At 38.7% G+C, this 27,609-nt stretch overlaps 4 protein-coding genes and 1 long non-coding RNA gene across 8 annotated transcripts; 3 read left to right on the forward strand and 2 right to left on the reverse strand.

Moving 5' to 3' along the window:
• Positions 1–4,970: 4,970 nt before the first annotated feature.
• Positions 4,971–11,645, reverse strand: LOC135348052 (solute carrier family 15 member 4-like). 4 transcript variants are annotated; one of them, XM_064546193.1, is made up of 3 exons: positions 11,283–11,645; positions 10,820–10,913; positions 4,971–10,040 (listed from the first exon to the last, which is right to left on the reverse strand). In XM_064546193.1, the coding sequence occupies exon 3, from the start codon at positions 6,625–6,627 to the stop codon at positions 5,035–5,037; it is 1,593 nt and encodes a 530-aa protein (XP_064402263.1). In that variant the 5' UTR covers positions 6,628–10,040; positions 10,820–10,913; positions 11,283–11,645; the 3' UTR covers positions 4,971–5,034. The 4 variants fall into 3 exon arrangements, with proteins under 4 accessions (XP_064402263.1, XP_064402261.1, XP_064402264.1 ...); XM_064546191.1 differs by having other exon boundaries at positions 4,971–10,913; XM_064546192.1 differs by having other exon boundaries at positions 10,820–11,645.
• Positions 11,646–13,508: 1,863 nt separating this feature from the next.
• On the reverse strand, positions 13,509–14,015 carry LOC135348055 (uncharacterized). The gene is made up of 3 exons (XR_010398645.1): positions 13,873–14,015; positions 13,598–13,709; positions 13,509–13,538 (listed from the first exon to the last, which is right to left on the reverse strand). It is a non-coding gene; the product is annotated as an uncharacterized LOC135348055 (long non-coding RNA).
• A 268-nt stretch (positions 14,016–14,283) lies between these two features.
• On the forward strand, positions 14,284–20,376 carry LOC135348051 (uncharacterized). The gene is made up of 5 exons (XM_064546189.1): positions 14,284–14,446; positions 16,155–16,352; positions 16,441–16,599; positions 16,717–16,992; positions 17,170–20,376. Exons 1-5 carry the CDS (start codon positions 14,284–14,286, stop codon positions 19,215–19,217), a joined length of 2,844 nt encoding a protein of 947 aa, XP_064402259.1. The 3' UTR covers positions 19,218–20,376.
• Positions 20,377–20,518: 142 nt separating this feature from the next.
• On the forward strand, positions 20,519–25,877 carry LOC135348053 (solute carrier family 15 member 4-like). Its single transcript, XM_064546195.1, has 4 exons — positions 20,519–21,300; positions 21,652–21,720; positions 22,002–23,526; positions 23,848–25,877. The coding sequence occupies exons 3-4, from the start codon at positions 23,431–23,433 to the stop codon at positions 24,988–24,990; spliced, it is 1,239 nt and encodes a 412-aa protein (XP_064402265.1). The 5' UTR covers positions 20,519–21,300; positions 21,652–21,720; positions 22,002–23,430; the 3' UTR covers positions 24,991–25,877.
• Positions 25,878–26,274: 397 nt separating this feature from the next.
• LOC135348054 (uncharacterized) lies at positions 26,275–27,609 on the forward strand. Its single transcript, XM_064546196.1, has one exon. It carries the CDS (start codon positions 26,619–26,621, stop codon positions 27,531–27,533), a length of 915 nt encoding a protein of 304 aa, XP_064402266.1. The 5' UTR covers positions 26,275–26,618; the 3' UTR covers positions 27,534–27,609.

Consider the following 27,609-nt stretch of genomic DNA (forward strand, 5'->3'; position numbering starts at 1 on the left):
ATCCTTTTCAGAATACTAGGCAACTTATCTTTTAATAGTGGATAAGTGACGAACTCATTCAGTACAGCAGTAATCAATGCACACCATTCACTCTTGTACGTAAATGCAAAAAAATTATAACTGCTGCAAGAGGTCAAATTGGGGAATATTTCGGGCACTATGTAATTGATGGGGCCATATGAAACACTAAGTGAAAGCACCCACAGTGGCAGACTAATAACAAATAGACGTAGAACTGTCTTCACATCTTCAACTTGCTCTGTAGTGAATGGTCCACCATATCTCGACTTTCCCAGGTCCATTCTTGAAGGTACGTCTTCCTCCCAGTATGTGAGAGCACTGCGATTGAGGGGAGCTTTGTGCTTGGCAGCAAATTTGAGAACTTGATATGCAACTCTTAGTGTATGGGATGAATTTGGCTCAATAATTAGCTACTTTTTAGCGAAGAGAAAATCTGTGACAATAACAATACTCATGCATGAAACTGGGAACAAACTCCAAAACTGAATTGTATTAGCAGGATACTGACCATTATCGTTCATTAAGCACTTTAAGTAGCTGTTCAACAGAGTTTCAATAATCCATTTACTAACAGAAAAGTTAAAAACTAACCAGGCAACAAAACTTGTGATACTTGAAGATGAAGCATCAGGCATCTGATCCAAACCAAGCTGTAGCATTGAAAAGGTTGAAGCTCCAGCTCCTACTAGATACAAAACTTGAATCGAACAAATAAAGATGTTAGTGATGTACTGATTTTTCGTAAAATCATACTCAAGGAATAATGTAGCAACGCTGGTAATAAATGTTGCTAGAAACAACAATACAAATCCAAATTTGGCAGCTTTGTAAACACCAAGTTTAGCATTTGTGTTCGCTAGCCATCCTAAAAGCAGTATTGTCGCAGCAGCAACTGAAACAAGTATTGCAAGGAGCCATTCGAAAGAACCTTTCAATTTGTTGTGCCATATTGCTTGGAGTGTCATAAAAGATGACAATGACAAGCTACTCAACAAAACCCAAACTAGAACAAGAAAAGCTCCTTTTGAGTAAAACCATCTAATTTTGTATTTGCACTTACATCTTCTTCTTTTTGGTGCTGGTTGTCCTCCGATATATGGATCCATTCAATTAATGACTTTATATTCTGACTTCTGTGATACATTGGATTTACTGTTTCTTTTGTATTTTCAACAGACTATACTAATACACTCGTGACGTTGTAGAGGTTACCGTGTTGTAAAATAAACAGATATTGTTTCAAAATGCTAGCTAGCATTATGCACCTGCATTTATTATGCATGTACATGGGCACATAAGTAATGTGAAAAGCAAAACAAACAAATTTCCATCAGTGTATAATAATTATACATACTTGTTGCCCATGCAGTGAGTGGGCAGATCAAAGCAATCCAGTGCTCTGTATATGGCATGTTGCATCACTACCACCAAGGGCGTATGAAGAGAAGAGGGCATGCAACTACAATCTATCCTATTACAAATGGGTGGGGGTTTATGTCTAAAAATAGAAAGTAAAGAATGTATTGTACGTGACTTTATACTCTTTATTCCCTAGTGGGCGGTGGCTAAATCATGGCTAAATATAGCATATCCTGCTGACTCATCAATAATAATTATGACGCATACATGCACAGTATACATTGTGAGTTGCATGCCCTCTTCTCTTCATACGCCCTTGCTACCACATTATATCATAGCATAATGCACTGGGATTATATGCACTTGCACTGTGTGTAAATGCAGTAGATTTTGAGAAAGAAATCTACTTTTGGGACTTATGCCCCGTCCTCTCACCCAGTAACTCATTTGGTCCGTTTTATAGTATACTACCTTTTCATTAGTTATGGGAACCAAACCTAAGAATTTACTATGGAATTCATGAATACACTATGTCTTTATTACAGGGAAAAAACTTAAGAGTTTGACGTCATTGGGCAACAAGTTAGTTATTGCAGGCGTCCTCATGCAACATGCCATATTATATTGCACTGGATGCGGCCCTCGGGCATTATGTTGCACTCAGTCTATAATACTTATAATATTATGTATATCTCTCAGCAACCAACACAGAAACATGCACAAAAGCAACACCATTCGAGGAGTTAATTTTAACGTACAGTACAAGTGCATGTTGCCTATACCATGGCTCAAACAATTTGTTCCTGGGCACTCAAGGGCGTATAAAAGAAAAGAGGGCATGAAACTACTTGGTACTATAATGCTAGTGATCATAATTATAATTCATAGATGAACAAATCAGGGGTATACGGTCTGTACATATGTAATTTCATACATACTCCTTCCCTACCCAGATTACCATTTTTAAGACACTCGTGACTTGTACGTACGTACGCAGAACTGCCAGTAATCTGGTATATATCCTATGGGCTGTTGAAAATACACATAGGAACTATTAGGAATAGATACACTAAAACTATGACGCCAAGTCTACTATATAACCAGTATAGCGCAGCAGTGTGCCTCGCAGGTTAATAAAACTAGTACATACTCAAAGGTATAGCAATACCAATTCTATAGAAGTCTAGTAACGGGTATATCAAAAACCAGGATATGTCCAATCATTGACCAACAATTATAGGTGAAATAGAAAGATGTTCCATGAAATGTATGATGTTAAATGCAAAACATTAACCACAAGTAATTAAGGCTTATAACCAATAGCTGTAGATTTGATTTTACGTTTATCAGGAGCAGATGAGGGGATGGAGCGTCTTACTATGCATAGTATTGCTTATTCAGTATCGTCTCACATTTCCTTGTTTATAATGTGCTAAATACTCTGTACATATAATATTATGTGTAGTTGATAACGTGTTTGATCTAATAATATGAAGTACCGTATAGCGGGTATATTTCGAGGGTATAAACTTTCGCAAACTGACTGTTAGAAAGGTTTTCGCGAAATAGCGCCTTTCTGCAGCATGCATGCATGCATGCGATATTTAATTCGTGTGTATATAAATGTTCGCAGTACATGCTTAATCAGCAAAAATCATAAACATTTATACCCTCGAAATATACACGCTATACGTTACAATGAATAATGTTAGCAGCACTTAGCGGTTTGACATAAATTATACATGGTGATTTGTACATAGCTAGACGATACAGAATCCACATAGTAAAACGCTCGATCTCCTAATCTGCTTCTGCGTATATATATGTATCTCGACTTTCCCACGTCCATTCTTGGGGGGAGGGGTGAAGCCCTTGACTCAACATTGTAGGTTTTAAACGACTTTTGTGGGTTAGGTTTGACAATCACAACCAGCTTGAGCAAAAAGGAGATCGCAAAAAAGACAAATACAGCTAAACACAGACTATAATATACAGCTGGGTTGATCTCACTTTGATGACTAGTGGCTTACATTGCTCTCAAAGCTTGCACAGTCCTGTACTATTACAAAAGCCACTGCCCAAGCAAAGCTAAAGAACACGTAGCACACCTGGAAAGACGACTATCGCTAAAGGGGTGACATCACCATAAAAGAAGGAAAATGTATTCAAATTCATCTCGCCGCGAACAAAATGGACAGCATGCAATGGAGAAAACTACTTGAATATTCAGCAACCTAATGCTCCAGAGCAATGTCAATACAGCACTAATAGAAATGGATGACCTCGTACAGGTTGGAGTGAACAAACGTGGGACAAAGCATCAGACTGCTCGAAACTGCTTGAAGCTAAATGGAAAAGAAGCCCAGCCACAGCACTAAATTCCAGCTCCGCCAGAATCGGAACACTGTTACTTATCTTCGAACTGACAACAGGCCAAAGTATTAGATATGCGGCACTCCACACCCAAGGAGCAGCTGGTCCATCTGGTGTGGATGCGTATACGCCTGGCGTCGCCTATATGCTCATAATGTTTCAAATGATCTCTGCAATAGCCTGACAGCTGTCGCCTACACGCACCAGCAATGTCCACCCTGATTAGCTAACAATGTTTGTGGCCTGTCGACTCATTCTTACACTGAGCAAAGTATGCCACGATGTAGAGAAAGAGCCAGTACTGCACCATTAACAGGATAAACCCTTCCACAACCAGCAAACAGACATGCAGGATGATACCAGGGCAGAAATTCGAACAAGAAAGTTTTGGGGAAGGCAGCAAAGTGCATTTTTGATATTCCATCCAATCGCAAAGCTTCAATATCCCAGCCCTATACCGAAAACATGAACAACTGAAAAGATAGTAGGGTGAGTGAGTGAGGCAAGTGGAAATGGCATCGTTCACGTCACTGGTTTTGCAACAACTGAAGGCATAAATATATAAAAACGATTAGCCAACCTCATCGCTGCAAAAAATAATTCACAATGCAGCTCACTTTGGCATGGATCAGGTGAAAACCAAGGCTACTCAGACATGCAGGGAATGCACAATAACTATCAAGAGTCCATAATAAAAGAGAGAGAACACGCAACTTGTGCATCAGATGTAACGTGACTTCCTCTCTGAAACGCGTGATCAATAATATTGCTGCCTCGAGGCAAGTGGCAGCTCCAGGCCGTTCAGATTAGTCAGTTACCAAGGAGGAAGTCACATTACTTTTCGTTGTAATGCTTTTTCGTTTTTGTTCGTGATCTAAATAATAATATTATACATTTTATTGAAAGATCTCGCATTCGAAACCCAGTGTACAGCACGTGAGAATATGTTGGCTGGAGTATCTGATGCGTCCAGCTAAAGATGTGTTTATTATTAGAGACATGCATGCATTAATAGTGGTGACAAAACACAAGGAAATATAAATGACATCTATATAATAATATTATATATAAGGGTGAAAATGCATGGCCTCCTTGACGTGTGACATACAGGAAACAATTGATAGCTAAATATAGTAACCATGCAACTAGTATATAAACAGTATAATTATATTCATAATTATAGCTATAGTTATAGTATATAAACATAATTATAAGTACAAGTTTCAAGTCATTTCAATTTTCCTTGTCATGCGCACCATGAAAACATAGTTATCATTAATTTTAATTAGTAATGCTTGGATTAAGATATCTATCATAGACCTCCTCCACAACAGTTTGTGCATTGTATTCCTCATCTCTAACTCTCTTCTTGTACCAGTGAGCCAGGAGGCAGTACAGGACGAATCCAAACAGGCTCACGCAACTTTTTACTCCGAATAAAATACAATCAGAGCAATATATATGAGAAGGATGGCCAGTGGAAGAGGATCCTAAGCCAAATGATGTGATAATAAGGCCTGTGAAATAGCCAGTGAAAAATCCTTTCATGTTATATGGAGCCTGAGCACAAACTAACTCCAGAACTGCACAAAAAAGAAGGTAGTATAGTACCCCTCTTGATGCATAAAACGAAACACTTACTACCCACAAGGGTTTTTCATTGTTAAAGAAGTGATGAACTAGCGTCAAAATCAGGAAAATCACACTTAGAACGAAACTGATGATGGCAACCATACCAATCCTTTTCAGAATACTAGGCAACTTATCTTTTAATAGTGGATAAATGACAAACTCATTCAGTACAGCAGTAATCAATGCCCACCATTCACTCTTGTATGTAAATGCAAAAAGTTTATAACTGCTGCAAGAGGTCGAATTGGGGAACACTTCAGTTATTAAGGGCACTTTGTAAGAGACGGGGCCATATGAAACACTAAGTGAGAGCACCCACAGTGGCAGACTAATAACAAGTAGGCGTAGAACTGTCTTTACATCTTCAACTTGCTCTGTAGTGAATGGTCCACCATATCTCAACTTTCCCAGGTCCATTCTTGAAGGTATGTCTTCCTCCCAGTATGTGAGAGCACTGCGATTGAGGGGAGCCTTGTGCTTGGCTGCAAACTTGAGAACTTGATATGCAATTCTTAGTGTATGGGATGACTTTGGCAGAATAATCAGCCACTTTTTAGCAAAGAGAAAATCTGTGACAATAACAATACTCATGCATGAAACTGGGAACAAACTCCAAAGCTGAATTGTATTAGCAGGATACTGACCATTATCGTTCATTAAGCACTTCAAGTAGTTGTTAAACAGAATTTCAATAATCCATTTACTAACAGAAAAGTTAAAAACTAACCAGGCAACAAAACTTGTGATACTTGAAGATGAAGCATCAGGCATCTGATCCAAACCAAGATGTAGCGTTGAAACGATTGAAGCTCCAGCTCCTACTATATACAAAACTTGAATCGAACAAATAAAGATGTTAGTGATGTACTGATTTTTCGTAAAATCATACTCAAGGAATAATGTAGCAACGCTGGTAATAAATGTTGCTAGAAACAACAATACAAATCCAAATTTGGCAACTTTGTAAACACCAAGTTTAGCTTTTGTGTTCGCTAGCCATCCTAAAAGCAGTATTGTCGCAGCAGCAACTGAAACAAGTATTGCAAAGAGCCATTCGAAAGAATGATTCAATTTGTTGTGCCGTATTGCTTGGAGTGTCACAAAAGATGACAATGACAAGGTACTCAACAAAACCCAAACTAGAACAAGAAAAGCTCCTTTTGAGTAAAACCATCTAATTTTGTATTTGCACTTACATCTTCTTCTCTTTGGTCCTGGTTGTCCTCCGATAGATGGATCCATTCTATTGATGACTTTATATTCTTCTGTGATATATTGGATTTACTGTTTCTTTTGTATTTTCAACAGACTATACTAATACACTCGTGATGTTGTAGAGGTTACCGTGTTGTAAAATAAACAGATATTGTTTCAAAATGCTAGCTAGTATTATGCACCTGCATTTATTATGCATGTACATGGGCACATAAGTAATGTGAAAAGCAAAACAAACAAATTTCCATCAGTGTATAATAATTATACATACTTGTTGCCCATGCAGTGAGTGGGCAGATCAAAGCAATCCAGTGCTCTGTATATGGCATGTTGCATCACTACCACATTATATCATGGCATAATGCACTGGGATTATATGCACTTGCACTGTGTGTAAATGCAGTAGATGTTGAGAAAGACATTTACTTTTGGGACTTATGCCCCATCCTCCCACCCAGTAACTCATTTGGTCCGTTTTATAGGCTACTACCTTTCCATTAGTTGTGGGAACCAAACCTAAGAATTTACTATGGAATTCATGAATACACTAAAAACATAATTGTGTCTTTATTAGAATTTACAGAGAAAAAACTTAACCAATCAGAAAAGTTTGACGTCATTGGGCAACAAGTTAATTATTGCAGGCGTCCTCGTGCAACATGCCATATATTGCACTGGATGCGGCCCTCGGGCATTATGTTGCACTCATGCATGCTGAGCAATAACTAATACATACTCAGTCTATAATACTATCTCTCAGCAACCAACACAGAAACACAAAAGCAATATCATTCGAGGAGTTAATTTAACGTACAGTACAAGTGCATGTTGCCTATACCATGGCTCAAACAATTTGTTTCTGGGCACTCAAGGGCGTATAAAAGAAAAGAGGGCATGCAACTACTTGTTACTATAATGTTAGTGATCATAGTTATAATTTATAGATGAACAATTCAGGGGTATACGGTCTGTACATATGTAATTTCATACATACTCCTTCCCTACCCAGATTACCATTTTTAAGACACTCGTGACTTGTACGTACGTACGCAGAACTGCCAGTAATCTGGTATATAACACTAAAAACTATGACGCCAAGTCCACTATAACTCATAGCGCAGCAGTGTGCCTCACGGGTTAATAAAACTAGTACATACTCAAAGAAAGCAATTCTAATTCAATTCACCACTTCAGCGAAAATCATGAACATTTATACCCTCGAAATATACACGCTATACGTTACAATGAATAATGTTAGCAGCACTTAGCGGTTTGGCATAATTTATACATGGTGATTTGTACATAGCTAGACGATACAGAATCCACGTAGTAAAACGCTCGATCTCCTAATCTGCTCCTGCGTATATATACATTGTATGTATCTCGACTTTCCCACGTCCATTCTTGGGGGGAGGGGTGAAGCCCTTGACTCAACATTGTAGATGGTTTTAAACGACTTTTGTGGGTTAGGCTTGACAATCACAACCAGCTTGAGCAAAAAGGAGGTCGCAAAAAAGACAAATACAGCTAAACACAGACTATATACAGCTGGGTTGATCTCACTTTGATGTTATAACTACATCGCTCTCAAAGCTTGCACAGTCCTGTACTATTACAAAATCCACTGCCCGAAGCAAAGCTATAAAGAACACGTAGCAAACCTGGAAAGACGACTATCACTAAAGGGGTGACATATGTGTATATGTACTTGAATATTCAGCAACCTAATGCTCAAGGGCAATGTCAATGCAGCACTACTAGAAATGGATGACCTCGTACAGGTTGGAGTGAACAAACGTGGGACAAAACATCAGAAAAAAACTGCTCGAAGTAAAGGAAAAGAAGCCCAGCCACAGCACTAAATTCCAACTCCGCCAGAATCGGAACACTGTCACAATAACATTATCTTCAAACTGATAACAGGCCAAAGTATTAGATATGCGGCACTCCACAACCCAAGGAGCAGCTGGTCCATCTGGTGTGGATGCGTACGCCTGGCGTCGCCTATATGCTTTAAACGATCTCTGCAATAGCCTGGCAGCTCTGGCCTATATGCACCAGCAACGTCCATCCTGATAGCTAACAGTGTTTGTGGCCTGTCGACTCATCCATACACTGAGCAAAGTATGCCACGATGTAGAGAAAGAGCCAGTACTGCACCATTAACAGGATAAACCCTTCCACAACCAGCAAACAGACATGCAGGATGATACCAGGGCAGACATTCGAACAAGAGGATTTTGGGGAAGGGCAGCAAAGTGCATTTTTAGTATTCCATCCAATCGCAAAGCTCCAATATCTCAGCCCTACCGAAAACATGAACAACTGAAAAAAGAGTAGGGTGAAAGAGTGAGGCAAGTGGAAATGGCATCGTTCACATCACTGGTTTTGCCAACTGGAGGCATAAGTATATAAAAACGATTAGCCGACCTCATCGCTGCAAAAAAACAATGCAGCTCACTTTGGCATGGATCAGGTGAAAACCAAGGCTACTCAGGGGGAATGCACAATAATTATCAAGAGTCCATAATAAAAGAGAGAGAGCATCGCATACTTGTGCATCAGATGTATTCGGAAAGTAACGTGACTTCCTGTCTGAAACGCGTGATCAATAATATTGCTGCTTCGAGGCAAGTGGCAGCTCAGTTCAGATTAGTCAGTTACCAAGGAGGAAGTCACATTACTTTTCGTTGTAATGCTTTTTCGTTTTTGTTCGTGATCTAAATAATTATACAGAAACCTTTTATTTGAAAGATCTCGCATTCGAAACCCAGTGTACAGCACGTGAGAATATGTTGGCTGGAGTATCTAATGCGTCCAGCTAAAGATGTGTTTATTATTAGAGACATGCATGCATTAATAGTGGTGACAAAACACAAGGAAATATAAATGACAGCTATATATATAATAAGAGGGTGAAAATGCATGGCCTCCTTGACGTGTGACATACAGGAAACAATTGAGAGCTAAATATAGCAACCATGCAACTAGTATATAAACAGTATAATTATATTCATAATTATAGCTATAGTTATAGTATATAAACATAATTATAAGTACAAGTTTCAAGTCATTTCAATTTTCCTTGTCATGCGCACCATGAAAACGTAGTTATCATTAATTTTAATTAGTAATGCTTGGATTAAGATATCTATCATAGACCTCCTCCACAACAGTTTGTGCATTGTATTCCTCGTCTCTAACTCTCTTCGTGTACCAGCGAGCCAGGAGGCAGTACAGGACGAATCCAAACAGGCTCATACAACTTTTCACTCCGAATAAAATCAAGTTAATGTTTTTACAATCAGAGCAATATATATGAGGAGGATGGTCAGTGAAAGAGGTTCCTATGGCAAATGATGTGATAATAAAGCCCATGAAGTAGCCAGTGAAAAATCCTTTCATGTTATATGGAGCCTGAGCACAAACTAACTCCAGAACTGCACAAAATAGAAGGTAGTATAGTACCCCTCTTGATGCATAAAATGAAACACTTACTACCCACAAGGTAAGGTTTTCATTGTTGAAGAAGTGATGAACTAGCGTCAAAATCAGGAAAATCACACTTAGAACGAAACTGATGATGGCAACCATACCAATCCTTTTCAGAATACTAGGCAACTTATCTTTTAATAGTGGATAAATGACAAACTCATTCAGTACAGCAGTAATCAATGCACACCATTCACTCTTGTATGTAAATGCAAAAAAATTATAACTGCTGCAAGAGGTCCAATTGGGGAATATTTCAGTTGTTAAGGGCACTATGTAAGGGACGGGGCCATATGAAACACTAAGTGAGAGCACCCACAATGGCAGACTAATAACAAGTAGGCGTAGAACTGTCTTCACATCTTCAACTTGCTCTGTAGTGAAAGGTCCACCATATCTCGACTTTCCCAGGTCCATTCTTGAAGGTATGTCTTCCTCCCAGTATGTGAGAGCACTGCGATTGAGGGGAGCCTTGTGCTTGGCTGCAAACTTGAGAACTTGATATGCAACTTTTAGTGTATGGGATGACTTTGGCTCAATAATTAGCCACTTTTTAGCGAAGAGAAAATCTGTGACAATAACAATACTCATGCATGAAACTGGAAACAAGCTCCAAAGCTGAACAGTATTAGCAGGATACTGACCATTATCGTTCATTAAGCACTTAAAGTAGCTGTTCAAAAAAGTTTCAATAATCCATCCACTAAAGAAAAAGTTAAAAACTAACCAGGCAACAAAACTTGTGACACTTGAAGATGAAGCATCAGGCATCTGATCCAAACCAAGCTGTAGCGTTGAAATGGCTGCAGCTACAGCTCCTACTATATACAAAATTTTAATCGAACAAATAAAGATGTTGTTGATGTACTGATTTTTCATAAAATCATACTCAAGGAATAACGTAGCAACGCTGGTAATAAATGCTGCTAGAAACAACAATACAAATCCAAATTTGGCAACTTTGTAAACACCAAGTTTAGCTTTTGTGTTTGCGAGCCATCCTAAAAGCACTATTAATGCAACAACAACTGAAATAGGTACTGCAAGGAGCCAATCAGATAAGCGTTTATTGCGCTGTAGTGCTTGAAGAGTAGTAAAAGATGACAATGATAAGCTACTCAGAAAAACCCAAATTAGTACAAGAAAAGCTCCTTTTGAGTAAAACCACCTAATTTTGTACTTGCACTTACATCTTCTTCTCTTTGGTGCTGGTTGACCTCCGATAGATGGATCCATTCTATTAATTCGATAATTATATTGTTTCTTTCGTATTTTCAACAAACTATACTAATGCAGCAGTGACGTTGTAGAGGTGACTGTGTTGTAAAATAAACAGATATTGTTTCAAAATGCTAGCTAAGCTTATTATTGCACCTGCATATGTACATGGATATAGTATATGCAATGTGAAAAGCAAAACTAACGACTTTCAAATTGCCATTTTTGTCTCAGCTAAATTTCGTATATCTCATTCGTTCACCCTCAAATATTCTAGTAATACGATAACAACATTCGAGATTATGAACGTATACAGTACAAGTGTAGCCTAAAGTTTGCCCCCCCCCCCCCTGTTTTTAATACTGTAATATGCATTTATACACGTGCAGATTATTTCAATTATGTATCTTTCACTTGTTTACATTTTGTTATCTCTGAGAACATAAAATGCGCCTCCAGCAAGGAGGAATATCTCCTCCCGGACCCACCACCTCACCCATGGGCTTCACCTACATTTCTATTTTGTGCCCCCCCCCACTATTCTTACGGCCCTTGCTAGTGAGGTGAACCGTTATGAATTAACGTATATGGTACACATGTAATTTCACTATTTATTTTTAGGAACTCAAGACTCGTACATACGTAGAACTGTCAGCTAGTAATCTGGTAGCTATATCCAAGACTGAATATAAGTGGGCTATTGACTATAGATACACCTGTAGTGTGTCTATAAGAGACTATGACGCCAAGTCTACTATAACCTGTGGTGCAGGGGCGCACCTTGGGTTAATACAATAATACTAGTGCTCAAAATATATACCATGCACTCTTGTGCAGTAGGAAGTTACAATGATGTAGTGATGTGCCATGAAATGTAAGAATCAGGTGCAAACATTAATTCATAACAACAAGGAAGTTTGTTGAGCAACCAACGGTTGTAGATTTGATCTACGCACGTAACATCTTCAACTTGCTCCATAGTGGAACAGTCCAACGTATCTCGACTTTCCCAGGTCTATTCTTGAAGGTGCGTTTAATTTCTCGGTATGTGAGCTAGAGCACTACGATTAATCATGAGTGAAGCCCTGTGCTTGGCTGTAAACTTGAAAACGACTTTGGTGGGTTCGGCTTGACAATCACAACCAGCTTTGACAAAAAGGAGGTCGAGAAAAAGAAAAAGAGTTGCAATAAAGCTAAACACAGCTGAGTAGATCTCACTATTGACTCAGCAACTATAATATTATACCAAAACAATTAATATATATCCCTTTAAAACAAAATCCACGAACCAATCTATAATATAGGACTTACACTGAACACAAACCAAACGATAAAACCAGAATATGAAACATAATTCAGATGATGCATCTGATCCAGGCCTAACTGCAGATAAAACAAGACATTGCCACCAAACACACACACTACAATACAAAGAATGCGACTTCGATCATTGATGAGCCTGCATGTACTTTTCAAAGCGATATTCTAGCCTAGGACTAGGATACTGGAAAGCATTGCCACAAAAAATAGGGTTATAATTTTGTATAAGCAGGTAGTTAGTTAGCTGAGTTCTGATAGGAAAAGAGTCCATAGGTGTCCTTAAGGCTGGTAACAGTGATCGCGATTATACGTGGTCGCTGATCTTTGGTAATTTACTCTATAGTAGCTTAGCCTCTGCCTCTATACAATGGGATTTTTTATTGCTGCAACGCTATGCACATTATAACTATGTTACAGACAAAATTATGATACATTGCATGGAACAGAATAATGTACATGTAGTCAAGTAGAACAATGCAACATGTGTGGTACTGTGGTACTGTGCTCAAACAAAAAACAATCGATGATCAATTAACGAGAACAACGAAATAGTATACCGTATAGTGGAAAATGTTCGTGGGTGCAAATGTTCGCTATTTGTCTCCAGCTAGAGCCCTCAGAAGAAATGATCGCGGTTGTAGTATTCACGGTTAAATGACAGGAAACCACACCCACCAAGAGCTTTGCATGCGAAACACCGTGCGTGGAAGTTTCTCCCAGTTTAAATCTCGAAATTTGCACCTTACGAAAATTTCCGCTATACTGTACTAATTACTTCTATACGTACATTAGATTTACCACAAGTTAACTACAATAATTATTGTGCAGAGTGCATTTATCGTTAATGTAATCTCTCGCACAGTTTGTGGTCACATATTTTATAGGAGGACACAGATTCAAGGGTAGGCCTATAATTTATTGGGACAGCTAAAAATGAACTTTCGCAATTGTAGTTATAATGACTGACCTGAGCAGTTTGCAGTTATATAATTATTGGCACTTTACTAGTCCTTCCACCATTAGCCTATATCCGCCGATATACTTGTTAAGGCATGCAGGCGGCTCCAAAAATCATAACTCTGAGGGAGGGGGGTTAAGACAATCAATCCGTATTCAAATGCCGGACAACTAAGTTTAAAGTGTAGCCTGGATTAATTGCAAATTTAGGTCAACTGGCTAGTAAAATATTCATTGAATCTTGTGACTAATATCCTTTAATTTAAACACTAGTTACTAAAACACCTTCATGTCTTCTGCAGAGACCCCTAGCCCTTGCATTGATTGGACAGGATCAGGAGGGAGAGGGAGCACTCTGAGGTCGAGGAGGGAGGCTAGCCTCCTTCAGAGCTTTCTCTATATAGATCTATGCCTTCACAGTTCAAGCTTCACAATTTAATACAAGGCAGTGCGGCCTGGAATGGAGGCTAGAGGGAGGCCAATGTCTAGTTTTCGGTATAACCTAGTTTTCAGACTCTATCTAGATTCTGGATTCTAGACTTGTTGGGCTGAAATAGATTTGCAAACTTGTACTATTCTTGAAGGCTGAAGAGTGAAGGCTGAAGAGTAGATGCAGCAGTGGATTTTGAAATCATCAACAGCATTGAAGATCATCTCCAAAAATCAGACCACCCTACAATTACAAAGACCCAGAAGATGATATTCCCGAATCCCCTGGTTTTCCGTAAGCCTAGTTGGCAGCTCAGAGCCTGCTTCGCCTCTGTGTTGGTCACTCCTGTCCTCTACCGATTCTATCTCATTATGGTCACCATTGGATACGTACTTTTTTCAAGTATAAAACCATGCCAAGTTTTTTCCTGTGAGTTAAGCACACTCGACAATAACTATGCATTATTGAAGGCAACACCAAAATTATATGTTTCAAGAGTCTATACCGTAAGCGTTCTAATTATAGAACCAGCCTCGGTTAGGACGCCCTCTTTTGTAACGCCCATAATTATACTACATGTACAAAATTTTTTTGTATATTGTGTTTCTAGAAAAATAATTGGTTCTATAATTAGAACGATTACGGTATAAATTTTTGCAGAATGCAAATTTCAAAACAATTAGTGATCAAGGTCCGAGGTCAAATTGGCCATGTGATGTAGATATAAAGTCTATGTGCATTGAGTTCGGCCCCGGAAGTTATGTAGTCAATTATGGCTTCATTTATGCTTTATGTGGTTGACAGTCTATACCAGGGACTTCTACATGGAAAATGCTAACTTTTAGCTGGTTGGAGCTTATCAGCTCTGCAGCATATAGATAGAAGCGCTTTTTAACAAGGAATCCAATGGTATACAGACAGCCCCCTATAGACCTAGTGACAAGCGAGTTCCTGGTCCCACCACACCCATGAACTACCTAACTACACATAACTTATTTGCCTGTATGGTTCCTCGTTATTATTATTTTTTGTACATGTAATTCTTCTTAGCCCCCGAGATGGGAGAGCAAAAAAAAAAAAAAAAGGTGTCATACAGGGGAAAGGGGGATATCATATCCCCCCCCCCCTTTCAATTATGACTGAGTGTCCATAGCTGGGTATAGCCTCGATCCCAGTGAAGGAGGCTAAGCTGGGTATTGAAATAACAGTTGTGCCTCGGTGCGCATGTGCAAGCGAGGTATACGGTAGTGTGTGTGTGTGTGTGTGTGTGTGTGTGTGTGTGTGTGTGTGTGTGTGTGTGTGTGTGTGTGTGTGTGTGTGTGTAGACTGCTACAGCTGCTCATGGATGAATCAAGTGCAAGTAAGAGTTTCTATAGGCTTCTAGTCATGTTTTCTTGGATTTTAATTCGTGGATTTGCAAAATAATGCTTCGTTCTCTAGTTTTGCTTACTTGGAATGCCATTGCAGCTTTTTCAGAAGAGCACGTAGCCAAACTTGTTTACCGAGTATTGCTACTCTACTTAGTAGTTAGCTCTGCACTAGAACGCTAGCTATTGGTAGCTGCAAGAGTGAGAAGAGAGCTGCAAGGCTCTGCTAATGCAGCCATTAATTTTAGACTTGAACTTTTGGCATCGATCGTTTTTAACAACAATCATGGTCGATCATTACCCACTCCTTGAGTTTGCATGCGCAGCAAAATTAATTGTTCGTCATGTGTATAAAAGCTATTAGTAGCTTTATGTTATGTAGCTTTGGCATCTCCACCGAGGCATCAGCACCCGCGGTGCTTTCATTTAGCAACATTTTCTGGTTACTTTTCTCATTTCCCCCCTCTACTTCAAAATCCTGTATGACACCCTGGTATATGAAACTTCGAATTTCAGTGAAGTATGACAACTTTATGAAGGTCGAACTCAACACAAATAGACTTTAGTAGACCACAGAAGTCTCTTTAGAAACATTGTCTTGCCTTTTTGGTCAAATTTTTTTTTGCAATTAGTGTGACAAGCACATTAAAATTGCAGCTTTACTAAAATAGCCGTTAGTGTATATATATATTGCTTGGTACTGGTATTCACGGAATTATCTCATAGCACATAATTTTAGTTGTGCTAATACTTCCATTAACTTTACACAGCTCCCCCACGTCCTGATTACCCTGCGGTTGACTTGAGTTGGACCGGAGTGTTTCCTTGTGAGCTGGGATGGAAGGGGAGTGCCCTGGCCGTTCTCATTCTGTCAGCTGTGTTTATCGCCTGTTACTCACTCATCACTGCCTGCTTGGTGAGATGGAACCCTCAGAAACAAAGGAATATTCAATTTTACACATGCTCAGGTAATCAAATACATATTTATTATTATCTTCAGGTAATCAAATACATATTTGTTGTCACGACAGTTATAAACATCAGTCTTATTTCTAGTTTTTGATACTCAAGAAAAGCCGACCAAGTTCCAAGTGAGAGTTCAGAGCACTAATCGACTGATGTTGCCCCCCACTCTCAGTCTGTGTGTACTGTTACTGATGTTCCGCTTACTGTTACAGTCAGGAAATGTTGAAGCAAACCCTGGACCAATGTTTAGTAAGTGGGTATCTCCTTATGTATTATAATTATTATGCAAACTGCTCGTGGACTGTTTTATAGAGTAAATGCATGCATTATAAACCACTGTTTGTATGCCATTGTACTATACTGTAGGTTCAAGTTTGATTCTCAGCGATTTGCAGTCTGTTTATGAGAAATTGATACTAGCCGCTGGAAACTGGTTTGACCTGGGACTTGCCCTGGGATTAGGTCATGGCACCCTCAGCAATATAAAAGATGACTATCATCGGAATAAGGATTGTCTACGTGAAATGATAGCTGCTCGCTTGAAGACTGGCCCTCTCACCTATTCTGAAATATGTCAGAGTCTCAGAGCACCAACAGTTGAACGAAATGATGTCGCTGAGGCTATAGAGGAGAAATGTTCAGGTATGTAGTAATATAGTGCAAGATGCGAGCCTATAACCTCAGTTACCATCAGATTAGTACTTACAGTGTATATAGCTCTCTAATGGTAAGAGGTCTACTACCTATACACATGTACACAGACTAAGACCGAATGTGTAGAGTAAGGACATCATTTATTTACTATTATTAACTTCTCAGATGACAATATTTGGCCTGGGCCATCAAAGAGGCCAAAAGTTTGTGTGATTGAAGCATACAAAACATTCCTTATTAGCACTTATAACGTAAGACAGCTTCCTGCTGATGAGCGCTGGCCTCTTAGCTGTGTGAAACAATTTATAAACCTGAAGATTGTCGATGATCTTGATCGAGCAACTCGATCCATAATTCAAACACATGAGGTGCACGGGAAAATTGATTGTGTAGGTAAAGGCACAGTTTGTTTTGAACAAATTGCATGTAAATTTGCTGACTCATTTCCCAAACTAGTTATCATCAAAGGAGCTCCAGGAGTCGGTAAGACCACCTTGTCATGGGAACTATGCAGACGGTGGAGTCTAGGGGACATTTGGAGAGACTACTCTCTCGTTGTATTACTGCGACTTCGCGATAAGTGTACTCATGAAGCTAATAACTTGGTTGACCTATTTGAATGTGGAGATGAAGCTACGTCCCAGAAAGTTTGGGAAGAATTACTTATCTCACAAGGTAAAGGATTGCTGTTTATTCTTGAGGGTCTTGATGAATTTCCACAAGCCTTTAGAGAAGCTAAAGATTGTATTATCATGAGACTCATACATGGAAAGCTTCTTCCAGCTAGCACTGTTGTCATAACCAGCAGACCATGGGCTTTGGATTCACTTAAAAAATGTAGCTGTCGAATTGATCGAACAGTTGTGGTCCTTGGTTTTACAGAGATACAGATACAAGAGTACATTGATCAGGCAATTAAAGATGGAGCACCAGATGGATTGCGAGCATATATTGCTGCCAACCCACACATTAACAGTTCCATGTACAATCCTCTATATGCTCATATTGTTGTTCAAGTGTATATTGAATGCCATTACAGAAAACACAATGTTTTTCCAAACACAACAACAGAACTTTATACTTCATACTCGCGTGTTTTGCTAAAGCGATACCTCACTGACCATCCAGTGCAAGAGGAGTGGAATGGTGAGCTTCATGAGTTACCTCAATCCCTTCAACCTCATTTCCTTCACCTCTGCCAAATTGCACACAAAGGAATAGTATTAAACGAACATCAGCTTATTTTCTATAAAGATGACATCCCTGAAGGCAGTACTACGCTTGGTTTTATGGATAGTGTTCACCCATTGTATCGATCCATCACAACAACTACATCTCCTTCATTCAACTTTATTCATCTAACGCTGCAAGAGTTCTTGGCTGCACTCCATATACAGAGAACATACCCCCAACAGAAACAGCTACTTTTCATTGAGACACAATCCGAAAAATACAGTATGATCACTTTATTTTTAGCTGGTCTCACACGATTTTCTGATCCCTGGACAAAATGTGTTTTACCTATGCCACAGGTTAGTCTAATATCATCAGACGAATTACCTGACGAAATGGAGGTTCACCTCAATAGAAAACACATACTCTGGCTTTATGAAAGTCAGAATGAACAACTAATTTCCTCTTTCGATAATGTTGTACTCCCTATCAAACTAATGCAGTCACATTCGGATTCCTTGTATTTCCTTGCTTTAGGCTATTGCATAGCAATAGGAAAATTTATGTTACATTTTGAAATTGATACTACTTCCCACTATAGCGAGGCATTCATAGTTGTTAAGAGTGAGCAAAATCAGCGTCATTTACTATCTGGACTCAAGAGATACAATTCTAAATGCACTTCACAAGTCAAAGTTTTCGATATACTGTGGGATTTATGCCCATTTCCTGATAGTTTGTATGAAATAATCAACTATATTCCAGCTGCAAGCCAAGGAGTCCTACAAGTGTATGATGGCGAACACATGCCGTTGGCAAGCAAACTATCTAAATTCATAGTGAATGCTGACACAGTTACTATCCCATCAACAATATCGCCGGATTCATTAGAAGTATTGAGATATGCAAAAACTGTGAAGACATTATATTGTCCTATTAATGACTCAGAGATACCTAGCATTTTATATGATAGAATTACGGAATTCTGTTCTTCTTTGGAATATTTGGAAGTTACCATAAACATTGGCTGCATGTATTGATGATAGCGATGATGAATCAAATCTTCATGATAATTCAGAATCAGCTGATAGCAATGCACAATATCTACTGTTCAGATTGAACATAAGAAGATTTAAAGAACTAAATCGTTGTCAATTATTCCCTGCGAAATTTGGTCCAATATTTACAGTTGATTTTACAGAACAGGCAAATAAGTTTATTGTTCATTTTTCTGAATTCTTGGAGTATTTCGGATTATTTACTGATTATATTCCAACATGCAGCAGTGCCTTAAGACTCTCGGTCTTTCATTCCCTCTCTACGTGTCCTTTGTTGGAAAAGCTAACAATTCATGTGAACTCCAGTCCTCCTCAAGACATCACATCACTTGCATATGGGCTAGATCTATGTAAACATAAAACGCTCCAAAAACTTGACATTTTCAATATTCAGTTTAATGGTATCAAGGCACTCGGAGAAAGCTCCTCAGTTAGAGAATTATCTTGTAATGTGGAGTTTACATCAGATGACACAGTGGAGGAGTTTTGTGACATGCTGCAGCAAAATATTACTTTAGAGGAAATAGAGCTTGAGGTTTGTCGTTGGGATGATATTATGCATAACTATTGGCTGCAAACGATTGGAAGAGGCATACTAGATGAGGTGATGCCAGCTGTTTCATCTCGATTTTTGCAACGAAGATACAGTGTGCAGTCTGACGCTAAAGAAATTTGTGATTGTAACGAAGTTTACGGATATTAATACTCACATAATTGTCAACACTGATACAATTATGGCTATTTGCAATACACTTGAAAATAATAAGTATCTCGAGTACCTGCATTTTCCAAAACTACGTGTGGAACCACACCAACGTTTCTTACCACCTATCGCACGTGCATTAAGTAAGAATGTGAGTCTCATAAGTTTGGTATTGGTGTTTGCACATATAAACACGGAAAAACCGCTTCTATCGGAAGACACTAAAGCTGTTGTTGATATGTTGAAAGTAAATAAGACGCTTCATTTTTTCCACCTAATGGTGGATATTTCCGACTGGTCTCCGATTATTGAAGCTCTAAAACTCAATACAACAATTAGAGAATTACATGTTCCATTAAATGCAAAGGAAAGTGCTATAAAGTGTATTGACTATGTTCATGTCAGAAATTTATAGCTGAATTTATAGCGTGTGTTTCAGTATTAGGCTATAGGGAATCTACTAAGTGCGAAGGTATAAAGTGCAATGACTATGTTCATGTTAGGAGTAGAATAAAGTATCCCCCTCTAAAAAGGTGCATAGTGTGCCTGTGTCCTGCATGGCAGTAGATGAATGTCTGCTAAGCTGCTACTGATAATGGAGGCAAACAGACGAAGAGCTCAAGCCGTAGTAATTTAAGTGCCAACTTAGACTAAACACAAAAAAGTTCCAACAGCAATGTAGCCTCGAATCCACGCCGATTAAATTGATTCGAGGCTAACGGCAACGGTTCAACTTTTGGCGCTTTTAAATATGCATGCCTTAACATATATATGTGTATGCACTTTAAGCAGCTGCATGTACTGTATATAACTGTCTAGATGCAGCTGTAAAGACAGAGATAGAATCGTAGATCCACCTGACTGTACTAAGAGACATTAGTGTGCATATAAGTGCAACCTTGCATGATTTAAGCGCCAGCTCAGATTGAACGAACATTTGAGTTCTGAAAGCCAGAGTATACTCTGGCTTTTCTGGCTATAATCAACTACGGTTGCAGAAAGAAAATGGCTTGGTCCAACCACCAACCCCACATTGGTGGACTTTCTCCTGCAAAAAGACATGCACACGCTTACACTATATATGTATACTATTATGTCAAAGATGGCGTCTACAAGTTCCTTTGACAACGTTAGATCTCATCTGAAACTGTGCATGTGCTTCCATCAAATCGGCAGTATATAGCAACGAGTCACAAGCTGTCACCATCACTACCACCTGACCACCCTCCCTCTATGAAGCGCCCATCTGACTCTGAGCTGAGAGACAAGAAGGCTCGTGTATTTGTATGTTGTCAAGGACAATTACGGCTTTATAGGTTAACGTGAAGTACGATCATGACTTTATTGAAGATAACTCCTACAGTAAGTCATTGATTGTGTTTTAGAGCAATTTTAAGTATAATTATACACTTATGCAGTACCCCAGTACTTGGAGCCATATTATACTAGTTAACATCGTATTGCCTTATAGCTCAGTCCAATGTGTATATAAATACTCCTCATTGTACTTGAAGCGGTATTCATAAACGTATGCATGTGGCTTCGAATTCTAGATATGCCAAAACTTCATTATTGAGCTTAAAATATATAATATTTAAGCTCCATAAATGAAGTTTTGAATTGGAGTCACGTAATACTCTTCACTAAAGTTGAATCGCTCTTGACAAGTAAACTTCTAGAATTGGTGTAATCATGGTGTGTCTTGTTGTGCAGGACAAGTCCCATTTTTCTCAAGAAGTATTGCACTACTCACTCCAAAGCAGCGATTCTAGTACATGCATGGTATGCAACAGAAAGTGTATTGTTTATGAAGCTATGATTACTCAAAGGGGCTTCCAACTACGTACATTTGATGCATGGTTCAAAGTAAATTCATATCTCTACTCTACATCCACTGAATATGTTAACAACTTTTCTAGCATCCAGTAATTTTAGGGCTTTGTGAATGCACATACATATTATAATGCATGTACCCATACACACATATGGTACACAGTACACTACTGTGCAAGTATAGTATTTGGCTTGTTCAATATACTTCCGCCCTTACCCCACACTCATAGAGAGTGCTTTGAGGGTGTCCTGTTGTCGGGGACGCCCACCCTATCAAGACACACAGACCACTGCACTGGACAAGAACTTCAGACTAGTGTCCCACACTCAGTTCGGACTGAGATACTGCAATGGAGTAGACTATCTGTATACCGTATATAGCGGGTAATTTTCTTGTGGTAAAATATTCGTTATTTTCGTGGGCAAACTGACCTCCATGAAAATTTTCCCTATGAAAATGTATATACAGACAATGAATCAAACAAAATTTCTACTCACGAAAATTGTCGATTTCGAGTTAAAAGAATTTTTACCCCATGCGCTATATGGTATACAATGCGCAGCAAAGTCACCGAACTTTCATTAATTTGTTAGGTCTTCCATAAATTACAATGTACAATGTTTATAATAATTAACATAATGCATGTGAGTGCCTGTGGTTATAGTTTAAAACTTTGATTGACACAAAACAGTGTAAGAAAATGCACACTATAAGCAGTGCATGCATGGATATCTCTTTTGTTCGTGTTCGAGAGCATGAGTGCTTTGTTCTCATCGGAGTTTGTTTGTATAACATGCAAAGATTATTTGCTGCATAATTATAATTACCGCTACATCTGCTGGTTATTACGCGAGTAGACTCCATACCCGAAAAATAAAATAAGAATAAAACGTTTGTATCATGGCTCGCTGGTACAAGAGGAGAGTTAGAGACGAGGGCTACAATGCACACAGAGTGGTGACGAAGTCGAGATGATTGTAACACTTCATGATCTAGAATAGAGACAAATCAATGTGTTCTGAGTTCAGTTATGTCTATTATTATAGATGTTATAATCATGTACTTGGTACTGAAACGTATACAATGTCATACTATTTTCAATGGCAACAAGTGTGAGTGACTACAGAAACTGAACATTAGCCATCATGTTGTGTACCACTATCGCATTTTTGTAACATAATACATATCAGAGCCATTGCACGAGATTTGTGATGTTAAGTTAGCCAAACCGATGTACTGATATTGCAGTGGCATGTATATCTATAGGGTGGAGTTAGCCTCATTCCCAGGCCAATTTTTCACCAAAATATAGTTGACGGCTCAAAGCGTTATTTTAGAGACAACTCGGCATGGGGACAAGGCTAGGGTGAAGTGAAGTGCTTTGTTTTGCACATCACTATAATAATGGCTAGTAGTGTTTGTGTTACTTCTTGAGAACATTTTCAATACGTGTGTATCTTACATAGTTGTCCATACGTAATGGTAGTTCAGATTCTATGATAATAAATACAGCATTTTCATTGTTTGCAGATCGTCACTGAGTTTCTATTTTCACTTTAATAATACACTTTGTCCTAATGCATGGTACCTAATACCAGGCAGTCCACTAATTGCATGCATAGGTTAAACCACTAGTCAACATACATATATGCCATAATATGCACAGCTATAGTGTCGAAATGAGTAGTTGTAAATACAGAATCAGAACGTTCTACTCAAAGGGAGCCTACCTTGTTCTAGCTTGGACACTGCTTGTGAGTGCTACAGCTAATGCTAGCCTTAACTTAATCAAGGAAGTTAATATTGATTATCCTGGGTGGCTAGTTGTAATACCACTTTTGATTTTTCTGCCGATAATATTATGTCTTGGATTTTTCGCCAATTCCAAGCTTCAAGATCACGTAATATCGAGGATAGGAATTATTACCCTATTTTTTACAACAATGGTTGTCAGCATATACATCATAATCCTAGGAGACTACTTCGAAAAGTACAGGCTCATCAATGAAGTCGCATTCTGTATAATATTGTGTGTGTGTCTGGTTGCATTTATATGTTTTATCTGCATACTACAGCTTGGTTTGGATCAGATGCCTGATGCTTCATCTTCTAGCATTACTAGTTTTATCGCTTGGTTTGTGTTTAGTATAAGTGTCGGTAGATGGACTGGGGAGTTTTTGTATTTTGTATTGAAGGACAACTGTTTTGGATTGGTTGCTGATCCAGTAAGTATTATCCAGCTTTATAGTCTGTGTCCTGCTGTATTTGTAAGTCTTATTCTTATTCTTGACCTTCTTTTCGCTAAGAGCTGGTTGATAATTGAGCCTAACCCACCAAAATCTTTTACAACCATTTACCAAGTTCTCAAGTTTGCAGCTAAGCACAAGGCTCCCCTCAATCGCAGTGCTCTCACATACTGGGAAGAAGACATACCTTCAAGAATGGACCTGGGAAAGTTGAGATACGGTGGACCATTCACTACCGAGCAAGTGGAAGATGTAAAATCAATTTTACGATTGTTGGCTATGGGCATACCCTTGTGGTTAATCTTGTTTGCATATGCTTTTAATCCTACATTTCATGGCATTTCATTACAACATCACGATATAAAGTTTCCTAATCTCACCAACTGCACATCTGATATGCTTTTCTCTTTCACGTACAGTGATCATTGGTGGTCTATGATCGGTATCCTGGTTAATGAGTTTTTTTTTTACCCACTTTTGAGAGATAGGCTTCCAAGCATTCTAAAGAAAATTGGTGCTGGTTCCTTCCTTTCTCTAGTTTTGAGTATGTGTTTTATTATTCAAGAATCATTTGAGGTTTTTCGTAGTTACGAGGCAATCGAATTGGTAAAAAGTGTAATATCATTTGTATCAAAAGGTCTGCTGTCAAATATTTTTCTTTGTGCAATACTGGAGTTAGTTTGTGCTCAGGCCCCATACAACATGCGGAGATTATTTACTGCGTATATGCTTCTGGATTATCTGACTTCCACACTTGCTGGCTATTTTGGAGGTGTTACCATTTCCCAACAAAATAATAAAATGGTACTGATTGTGTTTGGAATCAAGGCCATTTTGAGTCTGTTTGGATTCATCCTTTACTGTGTCCTGGCTCGCTGTTACAAGAGAAGAGTTAGAGACGAGGACTACAATGCACAGAGAGTTGTGGAGGAGGTCTATGATCGGTATCTAAATCCAAGCATTAGTAATTGAGTGGGCAGACTATAATAATACATTAGTCATAAGAATTCAGCATGCATAATATAATCTAGTACACAATGAACCAAAAATTATAGTTATTGTGTCGCATACTGTTGTTGTAAACATTCATCAATATCCCGTAAGAAGTTTTCTATAGGCTAACGCAATACCAAAATCATTGAACTTTGTTTGAAACGTTAGCTACAGAAATTGAGGGGTATAGAAATTAAGGCAGTGAGTGATGGTGACTGTGGTGTGGTATATAATAGCATTATGGCACACTATACTACACAGTGCATGTACTGGCTCCATCAAAATCCAATTATTATAATATACCGGTAGTTGGTCCATTTCAGACTATACACCAACCCATAACCTCCTTCATCAGCCTTTAAGAGAAAAGAAGGCCTGCTATCAACTGCTTGCGCATGCGCAAAATTATTGGATATTTTTTCCCGTACAATTTCCTATAATACTGAATTTTATTTATCAGAGAAAATATCCAAAAAGTCATACACAGAGCTATATAGCTAGCTACAGACAAAGCTGTAGGGTTGTTGTGCAGCTTTTTCCTTTCTGATAGAGTCAGTAGCAGTAGTATAGTAGACTTTCACCAAAGTTAGTGTTAGATGGGCGTGGCCTGTCCATATAGGCTCTTGTTAGTTGGGCGTGGCTCGACCGTCCCTGACGGGAAGTTGGGTTGGAAGCTTATCTGGGATTTGTTCTGCTGCATTATGTAACACTGCTATGTTTTTCTCAAGTGGGTGTTAACTGACATGATGACGTGGATAAACCACAGCATACTGCATGCAGTTTCGCAACTAGATGCAAACAGAAGTGTAACCAAGCACGTGAAAATGCTGCAATCTGATAGGGTTCCACTAGTGGCGCTAGAACAAATCCCAGATAGGCTTGCAACCCGACCTCCCGTCAGGGACTGTCTGGCCACGCCCATCTACTTCCTTCAATCCACTTCCGTTCATTGTGATGTCATTGTTTTACCAAGCATATACGATGTTATCCAAAGCCCCGAGAGACCGGGGGGATATTAGCGCATGCGCAAGCAGTCGATACCAAGCCCACTCTTCGAGTAAGTGCAGCCTGGGATCGAGGCTAACCAGACCCCTGACACAAGTCCATTATAAGTTGTGCACAAAGAAAGTGTACAATCATGTATAAGCACGATAAATAATATTTAACATATCGACAAACGTCACTATATGGAGCCAAGGTGAACAAAGCTACCTGTACGATTATGCAATGTGCAGCAAAGTCACTGATCTTTTTCTACGCAGCTTAATCATTGGGTTTTACAATGCTCATTAACTTTGCTGTGGTAACTATAGTCATGTTTTATGTGAGTATATGGCCTTATTAATTAATTGACACGAGACAGTGTAAGGAAATACCCATGCACTTGTGAAGTACTTTACTAGGAATTTAAAGTGCATGAATATCTCTTTCATGTGACGCTTTCAAGTGAAAACTATGAATTTCTTTGGTTTTGCCGAGCTAGCTGTTTGTATAAACGAATTCAAGGTGCTCTCGGAGACCAAGCTGCAGTAAGATCGTATTTAAGAAAGCACACCAGTCGAACATATTTTATCTTCAAGACAAGGTGGTTTATTATACTAGTTGTAATGGCAAAAAAAGAAGCTTCTAGCCAATTCATTTGTCTAGCAAATTTTATCAACGAATTGGATGCCTCTAAAAAACAGCTAGCTCTCTTATTTAAGAAAGGACCAAAGACAACTTCTAAAGAAGTAGCTTCACGAAATCTTTGGCCTTATTTCCATCAATTGATGGAAAAGTGGGAGATATTCATCAAAGATCTACTGAAAGAATCTGTAGAAATTGTGTTTAATGAGCTTCTGGCTTCATCAACATCCAAACAAACTAACAAACTAACTCCCCATCTTCAAGAAGTTGTGGCACACTCTCTACTACACCATTCCTCCAAAGATGATAAAAAGGCAGCCTTTGAAATGAGCTCTTACCTCCTACCTGACCCAGACCTTTGGAGAGACAGTTTCGATAGCTACAAGCGATATCTCTTGGCCAAATGTGATGAGATTGTCCCCGTTTTTGATGGAGCCAATGGCATTGATGAGACGTTCAAGGAAATCTTTGAATCTACTGGTACTGCATTCAGCCTTTCTAGTTCTATGATTCCAATCAAAGCATCGTATTTGTATTCAAAAGACCAACATCCAAAAGGGACTGATCTCACTCTTTCCTCAGTTGAAGGTCTATCAACTATTTTGCATCTGTATTATGGAATTCACTGTGTTGTAACAAAGAAAAGCTCAGACTACTTTTCGAAGATCGATTGCAATCTATTTCAAAATCCGCAAAAATGTTATTTCCAAGAATTGTTCGGAGAAAACCCCGGCGATTTTCTTGAGTATTTTTACAGATGTGTGGTAAATCACCCAGACGATCCCTATCTCTATATGAAACAGTGTGAAAGTCTGAAACACTTTTTGTGGACCTTAACACATTCTTTATGTGATGCAGTCTCATCATTTATGATGAACCATTTTTATATTACTTAGATTGTGTTTATTTTCAGTTTTCAGTACATGAAAATTCACCCCATAATTACATTTGTCAAATTAGTTCCAATAATTA

The sequence above is a fragment of the Halichondria panicea genome, chromosome 14 (genome assembly GCF_963675165.1).
Source record: "Halichondria panicea chromosome 14, odHalPani1.1, whole genome shotgun sequence".
Taxonomy (NCBI): domain Eukaryota; kingdom Metazoa; phylum Porifera; class Demospongiae; order Suberitida; family Halichondriidae; genus Halichondria; species Halichondria panicea.

Excerpts from the sequence above, each read along its gene's own strand:
- LOC135348054 (XM_064546196.1), top strand. The coding sequence starts at position 26,619 with ATGGCAAAAAAAGAAGCTTCTAGCCAATTCATTTGTCTAGCAAATTTT.
- LOC135348053 (XM_064546195.1), top strand. The coding sequence starts at position 23,431 with ATGCACAGCTATAGTGTCGAAATGAGTAGTTGTAAATACAGAATCAGA. Across the intron at positions 23,527-23,847 it reads TTCTAGCTTGGACACTGCTT|CTTGGTTTGGATCAGATGCC; the intron begins GTGAGTGCTACA and ends TGCATACTACAG.
- LOC135348051 (XM_064546189.1), top strand. The coding sequence starts at position 14,284 with ATGATATTCCCGAATCCCCTGGTTTTCCGTAAGCCTAGTTGGCAGCTC. Across the intron at positions 14,447-16,154 it reads ACCATGCCAAGTTTTTTCCT|CTCCCCCACGTCCTGATTAC; the intron begins GTGAGTTAAGCA and ends AACTTTACACAG. Across the intron at positions 16,993-17,169 it reads TATAGAGGAGAAATGTTCAG|ATGACAATATTTGGCCTGGG; the intron begins GTATGTAGTAAT and ends TTAACTTCTCAG.
- LOC135348052 (XM_064546193.1), bottom strand. The coding sequence starts at position 6,627 with ATGGATCCATCTATCGGAGGACAACCAGGACCAAAGAGAAGAAGATGT.